The 8562-nt window shown below is 55.7% G+C and overlaps 1 protein-coding gene across 4 annotated transcripts; it reads left to right on the top strand.

Annotated features, from left to right (window-relative positions):
* Positions 1-193: 193 nt before the first annotated feature.
* Positions 194-8405, top strand: LOC101130728 (bifunctional peptidase and (3S)-lysyl hydroxylase JMJD7). 4 transcript variants are annotated; one of them, XM_055380098.2, is made up of 10 exons: positions 319-336; positions 835-3469; positions 3562-3624; positions 5564-5717; positions 5794-6047; positions 6411-6467; positions 6971-7066; positions 7298-7374; positions 7605-7764; positions 7892-8405. In XM_055380098.2, the coding sequence occupies exons 3-10, from the start codon at positions 3606-3608 to the stop codon at positions 7978-7980; spliced, it is 906 nt and encodes a 301-aa protein (XP_055236073.2). In that variant the 5' UTR covers positions 319-336; positions 835-3469; positions 3562-3605; the 3' UTR covers positions 7981-8405. The 4 variants fall into 4 exon arrangements, with proteins under 4 accessions (XP_030857647.2, XP_055236073.2, XP_063563763.1 ...); XM_063707693.1 differs by having other exon boundaries at positions 835-3624; XM_031001787.3 differs by lacking the exons at positions 835-3469; positions 3562-3624 and having other exon boundaries at positions 194-336.
* Positions 8406-8562: the final 157 nt, after the last annotated feature.

The following is an 8562-nucleotide window of genomic DNA, read 5'->3' as shown; positions in this document are numbered from 1 at the left end:
CCCTGGGATGCCGGCCAGTGGGGCAGGCCGAAGCGGGCGCTGCCGGTTGCTCCACCGCTTCGGTGGCAGAACCGGGTGTGCGTCCAGGGGCAGGACGGGGCGGGGTGCTGGGGGTGTGGCCTGCGGCGGGGGCCTCTGGAAGGGCGGGGCGAGAGTCTGGGGGTGTGGCCTGCGGCGGGGACTCCGGGGAGGGCGGGGCGAGTGCTTGGGGTGTGGCCTGCGGCGGGGACGCCGGGGAGAGAGGCGGGGTCTCGGCCGGCGCTGACGCAGTCATGGCGGAGGCGGCTTTGGAAGCCGTGCGGAGCGAGTTACGAGAATTCCCGGCCGCTGCAAGGGGTGAGTGGCTCTCCCACAGGCTGCGGCGATTTCCGAACACGGGAGGGGCCATGGGATGCCGCTGACACCGGGGGCTCGGAACCTCGTGTGTGCGACTGCCCTGAGGCCCCGCTCGGGTTGCTCTTCTGTGGCAACCTGCTTCCCTTCTCCCGTGTTCGCGCGCTCCCGCGGCTTCCTGGGTGATTCTGTTCACGTGATTCCCAAGGCCCGGTGCCGTCTTGACCGTGGTCGCGGCGAAGCCCTGTGTTTCCTACAGTCTTGAGCAGCTTGCTGTTACCCTTGTTGAAAGCTCATGGAAGGCACACAGGTGGTGGTCGGATTCCTCCCCCACGTGCCCCACCTCCGACTTCAACTCCCTTGTCGCACTTTGGGAGGATTGCAGGCTGACCAAATGGTCCCTGGCTCTTCCTCTGCTTGGTTTTTATTCCTTTTCTTTCTTTCTCTCTTCCCTCCTTCCTTCTTTTTTCTATTTTCAAATGATGTCTTGCCACTGAACAGCAACACAGGCTCATGTGTATGTGATGGGTATGTAATATACAATGGTACGCAATGTAAATGAAGCAAGGTTCCCTCCCAGCCCCAGTTTGCATTCTTACAGAAAGATTGTTTATATCCGTGCACACACGACTTTTTACCTTTTTTTTTGTACAAATAGTAGCCTGCTAAACACACTCTTCTGCACCGTGTATCTTGGAGATCATTTCACATTCCTCTACCTCAGTCTTTTTCACGTCTGTGTGCTAGTGCTGTATTCACTTAGTCATTTAGGTCATGTCCAATCCGTTGTTTTCAATAATGCTGCAACGAATACTTTGAGTATTGATTTGACAAATACTTATTCAGCCTCTCTGTGTGCCAGGCTCTGTTCAGTGTGTTTGAGATACATCACTGAATAAAACAAATCTGTCTTTTACAGTCTATGTCCTGTTACATTCTAAGTGAGAAGGTGGACAATTAACCACAGGTGTACTGAATGAGTACATTGTAGAGTAGAAGAAGTAGGTTAGAAGGTAAGTGCAGGCAAAGCCCTCTGTGGGAGTGTGCCTGATGTGTTTAGGAAACAGTGAAGAAGCCAGTCTGCAGGAGCAGTGTCTTCTGCACATGGGTGAGTATGTTTGTTGGTTAAATTCTTTATATTTTTTGAGACAGGGTCTTACTCTGTCACACAGGCTGGAGTGCAGTGGCACGATCATAGCTCGCTGCACCTCGACCTCCCAGGTTCAAGAGATCCTCCTGCTTCAGCACCTGGGAGTAGCTGAGACTACAGGCATGCGCCACCACGCCTGGCTAATTTTTTTGAATTTTAGTAGAGACAAGGCTGGTCTCAGATTCCTCAAACAATCCTTCCACCTCAGCATTCCAAAGTTTTGGAACGCCATGGAACACATAAGCCACTGCTCCCGGCCTTGTTAAATTCTTAGCAGAGTTATGGGGTCAAAGCAATTGTTTGGATCCCTTTTGAAATTTTCTCACTTGGAAGCCCCAGGAGAGGAAAGCAGCCATTCTCTAAAGGAAATGGTGAGCAAGTAAAACAAATCCCTAATTGCAGAAGTCCAAAGGGTGAAAAAATGGCAGTTTCCATGTATTTTCAGAATCCCAGGCTGTGTGCAGTACTCACGCCTGTAATCCTAGCACTTCAGGAGACCAAGGTGGGAGGCATCTCTTGAGGCCAGGAGTTCAAGACCAGCGTGGGCAACATAGTGAGACACCATCGTGTGGTGGCATGTGCCTGTAGTCCCACCTCCTGAGGCAAGAGGATTGTTTGAGTCCAGTAGTTTTGATGACAGTGGCGGGGAGTTTGAAGCAGATGCTGTCATCATGCTGGCTGCAGTGGGGAGGCACGAGTCGGGCAGCAGACGCGGCTCTGGGAGCAGCAGTGGTGGTAGTGAGTCCCCTGTTCCCTGCATCCCCGAGGCAGCCGACTGCACCACCCCCACCCTCACATGGCTGGGCAGGACCTGCTCCTAAGCCCAGACCCTCTGCTGCAGCCTGAACCTCGCTCCCTCCCACATCCCAGAAGCCCGCGAGCACCCTGCCAAAGGTGCAGCTGGGACTTGTAGGGACTTGTACTTGTGAGTACAAAAATACTCACACATGTGCACAAAGATCCTGCTCCTGCAAACTGGCTTCTTCACTGTTTCCGGAACACAGGACTACTAGGCTCATTTGTTTGGGGTGGTCAGAGCTGCCATGCCATATGCGCCTTGCCCGCCGCCGCTGTGGGGAAAATGCGAAGAGGAGAGGCGGCTGGGGCCACATGTTCCACAGAGCTGGCGGGAACTGGGGACAAGTGGGAGCCCCACCCCTTCCAAGTTGGTGGAGTGGGAGCTCCCTAGGCGCAATTACAGCCACCCAAGCCAGGGCTGCAACTCAGGCACCCTTGTGCTCTTGGGAGCCAGGAGCAGGCAGGAGCCCCACCCTCCTAGGTGCAGCTGCAGCCTCCCAAGCTGCAGCTGTGGACCCAGGCATGTCTGCACTTTTGGGGACCCAGGAAGGCCCCTTCCTGCTGCCGCAGGCTTGGAAGTGCCTGATCCTGCTGTCTGGCTTCTCCCTACTGTCAGCACCTGATCAGATCATGGAGCAAAGTTGAGGCCGAGCCTGGGTGCTATTGCAGCCTGGCTGGGTGTGTGAATGCTCTGGGCAGTGCTGACACACCAGCCCCCTGCCACCTTGGCCCCCTCTGGCCTTTGGGTGCCAACGAGCATGGGAGGGAGGCCAAGAGGGGCTGAGGGCAGCTCAGTGCTGGCCTGCAGGCACCCCTTGGCACAAACAGCTTGGGTGCCGTGAATGGTGGCAAGAGGCAGACAGGTTCCTGGGTGGAAGGTGGCGGGTCCCGGTGAAGCCCGACCTTCAAGCCAGGGAAGGCCTGAAGCCTGGGGGCTGGGCTGCCGGTTCCATGGACCGGAATGGGAACTTTTGGTGCTTTTTCCGGCCCACCCATGGCTGCCCATGGACCAATAGGCATGTACGTCCTCCCCTGTGAGACCCATAAAAAGCCCCTGACTCAGCCAGACCAGAAGAGACGATGGGACGACCAGCTGCGGGGAGGAGCTACCCTCTCTGCTGAGAGCTGGAGAGATGACAGGACGACCTGCCCACAGAGAGCAGCTACTCTAGCCAGGGAAGCAAGCAGGCATGCCAGCTCTTTCTTTTCCAGTATTCCTGGGCCCAGTGGGGTCTTCTCACTCAGTTACAATATTTGATCTAAGAACATTCACTTTCCAGCTGATCAGAAAGTAAAGGTGACTGGCATGGTGTGGCCGTGAGAGATGCAGTGTGACCTCAGAGGTGAACATCAGTGCCGGGACCATTTGGAGCAGGATGTGGTAACCACCAAGTGGAAACCGTGGCCTTTTGGCTCGACCTAGAGCATGAATGTAGCAAAGCGAAGCCCTGTACGCTTTATAAAAACCAGCAGAAAGACACTCCAGTCTGAGTGAGCAGCTGGAACAAAGGTACCACCTGAATAGAGGGTGTGTGGCAAGGGCAGGCACGAGACAGGAAATCAGACTGGAAGAGTAGGTTGGGCCTGGTCGTGCTTGCCAAGGCAGGCGGCATTCTCTAAGGAGCCAGTGGTAAGCCGTCGAGGCATTTGTTGCTAGGGGTATGACGATATGAGATTGTATTTTCAGAAGATGACTGGGGCTATGATGATGAATGCTTTGGGAGGGAGTGGAATTAAGCCAGAGAAACCAGCTAGTTCACTACTGCAACCATCCAGCCAGGATACTGGAGACTTTCATTCAACATTAGGCAAATACTTGCTGAGCACATGCTGTGTGCTAGGTACTGTTCTGGGTCCCAGGGGTGCATCAGTGAACAGACAAGTGTCTCTGCCCTTGTGGAGTTCACATTCTAGCAAGGGTGAAAGAATGATAAACAGTTTATGTAGGTGAAATATATATATATATATATATATTTTTTTTGAGATAAAGTCTTGCTCTGTCACCCAGGCTGGAGTGCAGTGGCACGATGATAGCTCATTGCAGCCTCTACCTCTTGGACTCAAGTGATCCTCTGGCTTCAGCCTCTAGCGTAGCTAGGAGTATAGGTGCATGCCACCATGTCCAGTTAATTTTTAATTTTTTTGTAGAGATGGGGTCTCGCTACGTTGCCAAGGCTGGTCTTGACCTCCCGGCCTCAGCAATCCTTCTGCCTCTGCCTCCCAAAGTGCTGGGATTACAGACATGAGCTACCACGTCTAGCCCTAAAATATATAGCATGTTAGATGGTGAAGAATGCTAACGAGAAAAAATACAGAAAGGGATATAAAGATTTGTGGCAGGGGGACAGATTATAAATTTAGAAAGTATAGTCGGAGAAGGAAGTCTTATCAATGTGATATTTGAGTGAGGACCCAAAGGAGGTAGCTGGAATGTGGATGCCAGCGGAGGAGAGGAGACGGTGGGTTTGAGAGACATAGGAGACAGAATCAACAGGACTTAGAGCCAACCAGTAGGATGACGGGAGTGAAGGAGAAAGCTGAGTCAAAAAGATTTTGATTAGAGGTGACACAGGGCCACTGTAGACCCCTGCGCAGGCGGCACACCACGCAGCCTGCCGAAGTGTACGTGGTGGCCCTGGGTGTCTGGAGACGGTGATGCTGTTCAGCAGGACCCAAACCATAGCCGAGCCCTTCCTTTTCCTCCATTGGTGTCATCTGGTAGTTTGTCTTCCCGGGTAAGAAGGTTGTAAATTTCTTAAGATGATGATTGTGTCATCCCTGATAGCCCCAGATTAGCCAAGCCAAGTGCTGAGCACATTCCAGGTGCTCAGTAAATGTCACTGTTAAAGGGGGCTTCCCAGAGCCACACAACACCCAGAATAGCCCGTGGCCATGGGGCCTCAGCCTTACTCATTCTGGAGCTCCCAATGCCACTTCCATGGTGGCCTTTCCTGGTAGATGCTAGGAGGCTGGCCTCTCCAGGGTGGGAAGGCATAGGGTCCACTGTGCAGACACAGCCCCACAGGGGATTTGGCTTATGGGCTGGGTAGCAGCCTCTGGCCCTGTGGACGGTCAGGGCCCATGCTGGTGTGTGTGCGTGATGCTTTCTGCTTTCATTATTCCCTCCTCATCTTTCTATTACTGGTTGTCCAGGGTCCTTTGGTCACCAACGAGCATTTCCCAGTGACACAGCGCGGCCTTTCCGGGGAGGGCATCTCTTGGGCAGGGACTGGGTGCTGCAGACTTCAGCCCTTCCATCCCCTGTCTTTTTCTTTCTCTCAGAGCTCTGCATGCCTCTTGTTGTGCCCTACCTGGACAAACCCCCAACTCCGCTCCACTTCTACCGGGACTGGGTCTGCCCCAACAGGCCGTGCATCATCCGCAACGCTCTGCAGCACTGGCCGGCCCTCCAGAAGTGGTCCCTCCCCTATTTCAGGTGGGAGCTGCCCTGGGTTCAGGTGTGAGCAGTGATTACTGGCATCTGGGCATGGGCTGAGTGTCCATTCCTCTAGAGCCACAGTGGGCTCCACAGAGGTGAGTGTGGCCGTGACCCCAGATGGTTATGCGGATGCCGTGAGAGGGGACCGCTTCATGATGCCAGCTGAGCGCCGCCTGCCCCTGAGCTTCGTGCTGGATGTGCTGGAGGGCCGGGCCCAGCACCCTGGAGTCCTCTATGTGCAGAAGCAGTGCTCCAACCTGCCCACCGAGCTGCCCCAGCTGCTGCCTGATCTGGAATCCCATGTGCCCTGGGCCTCTGAAGCCCTGGGTGAGTGGAGGTGGGGTGGTCCTGGCCCTGGACAGGGAAGATATGGGAAGGAGGGGGTCAGCCTGTTTGCCCTTAGGTGATGACCTGGCCTATGGGCTTGGTCCCGTCAGCATCTGGTGCAGCTCACTGAATACATTCCCAGGCCTTGACTTAATCATAGATGAACTGCCAAAGATTGTTGTCCTTCCTTCTGCCCCAGGGAGGGAGGACCCCTTCCCCAAGATTTCCCAACCTCTGCCTCTTCTCCCTGACCCCTTTCTTGGGATTCTTCTGTGCTCACCCAGGTTTTGGCTCTGGCATCACTGGATGGCAGCTTTCCCCAGCCTGGCCTTCCTAACTTGCTCTCTGCCTTCTGCCCTGCAGGAAAGATGCCCGATGCTGTGAACTTCTGGCTGGGGGAGGCGGCTGCGGTGACTTCTTGTAGGTGTAAGGGGAATACAAAGGTGGGGAAGGAGCAGGTTGGGGCAGAGGGAGGGAAGACGAGGCCAGGAGTGGAGGGATGGCCCTGGGTGGAGGTTGGGCTGTTCTCTAAGATTTCTTTTGGCTTCTAGGACTCGGGCACCACAGAGGGTTTCCCCTGACAGCTGAGGTCGGGGAATGGACCCATGGCATTGGGGGCGGGTGCATTGTTTCTTCTAGACCCAAAGAAACCTCCCTGAAGGCCCGCTGGGCCAGGGGGTAAGTGTAGGAGAACTTCCCCTCTTGTTGAAGAGGAGACCAGGGCCTGGTGAGCATCAGGTCCCTGGTAGGCAGAGTTCCAGAATGCCCATCAGAGCCCCTGGCATCTCCAGCCCACTGGCTCTATGCGTGCTTCTCTTTTGTCATAGGCCGTCTTGGGGTGCAGGGCTCTCAGCATGATGGTTTGCCTCCTCCCGTGCCCCTGCCCTCCATACCCTGCCCCCGGGCCTTCTTTCTGTTGGCAGTGCACAAGGACCACTATGAGAACCTCTACTGCGTGGTCTCAGGAGAGAAGCATTTCCTGTTCCATCCGCCCAGTGACCGGCCCTTCATCCCCTATGGTAGGGGATGTGGCCTGCAGGGAGGGGCTGGGGAACAGCTGGCCTAAGGGGGAGGGAGGCAGCAAGAGCCTGGGAGGCCAGTTCCCAGGCCTGAGGTGTGGCTGTGGCATCCCCAGTGCACCAGGGCCCCTGATCCCCTTGCCCCTGCCCAGGGCTGGCTGGGGTGGAGGAGGGTCTGGCAAGTTCCAGGCTGTTTGCAATTCCCCCACACCCTTCTCCCTTGGGCTCCAGAGCTGTACACGCCGGCAACCTACCAGCTAACTGAAGAGGGCACCTTTAAGGTGGTGGATGAAGAGGCCATGGAGAAGGTGTCTGTCCTGTTCTTGGGCTCTAGGGAGGGAGAAGGGCAGAAGCCTGGCTCTGAAGAGCAGGCACAAAAGATCTGGGGAGGTGGCACCTTGCTCTGAAAAGTCCCTAAGTCTGAGGCCTTTCAGTGCTGAGCCAAGCGGGGTCTGTGGTGTTGACCTTTGGAAGGGACAGAGCCTGAAGTCCTGGGGGGGTCTGGGGGGCTGCTCCCTGGCATCTGATGTGTTCCCAGGTGCCCTGGATCCCACTGGACCCCTTGGCGCCAGACCTAGCACGGTACCCTAGTTACAGTCAGGCCCAGGCCCTTCGCTGCACGGTGCGGGCCGGTGAGATGCTCTATCTGCCGGCTCTGTGGTTCCACCACGTCCAGCAGTCCCAGGGCTGCATCGCAGGTGAGGAGTTGCCCAGGCCGCCTGGGGACAGGCCCTGCCAAGGTCCAGCAGGGCCTCTGGGGGGAGGCTTGGGAGGCTCTAGGTCAGAAGAGGGATCTTCATGCTCAGATCCCCGTTCTTCCCACAGTGAATTTCTGGTATGACATGGAATACGACCTCAAGTATAGTTACTTCCAGCTGCTCGACTCCCTCACCAAGGCTTCAGGCCTTGACTGATGGAGCACTGGTGAACACGACCAAGCATGCCTCGGGGGACGGGGCCAGCCCCTCCCTGGCCCGGTCAGTTCTCGAGAGAGCCTGGAGTGTGCATGCTGGCTGCTGGCCCCGGGTCCGGCATGGCTTGAGATCAGCTTTGGAGGATCTTGGAATGTGGTCATAAGGACTCAAGGTGCCAGGCAGGTCTGGGTGAGGGTTCTCAGGAAGTTGCCACACAGGTGAGCAGAGTGGGGATCAGGTGCAGCGGCACCTCTCCCCAGCGCTGTGATGTTGGGCGAGTCACTGCGTCTCGGGCATTGGTGTCCTGTCAGTAAAGAGATAATAATGGCTGTACCTCGCGGGGCTGTTGTGGGCTTGGAGATGATGTCTATGAGGACCAGCATGGAGCTGGCACACAGGACATGTTGAATAAAAGGTAGCTGTGAGTCGTATGTCCTTTTTTTTTTTTTTTTTTTTTTTTAAGATGGGGTCTCGCTCTGTCACCCAGGCTGGAGTGCAGTGGTGTGATGTCAGTTCACTGCAAGCTCCGCCTCCCAGGTTCACACTATTCTGCCTCAGCCTCCCAAGTAGCTGGGACTACAG

Source organism: Gorilla gorilla, chromosome 1 (assembly GCF_029281585.2).
Source record: "Gorilla gorilla gorilla isolate KB3781 chromosome 1, NHGRI_mGorGor1-v2.1_pri, whole genome shotgun sequence".
In the NCBI taxonomy this organism is placed as follows: Eukaryota; Metazoa; Chordata; class Mammalia; order Primates; family Hominidae; genus Gorilla; species Gorilla gorilla.
This window is presented reverse-complemented; position numbering and strand designations above follow the sequence as displayed.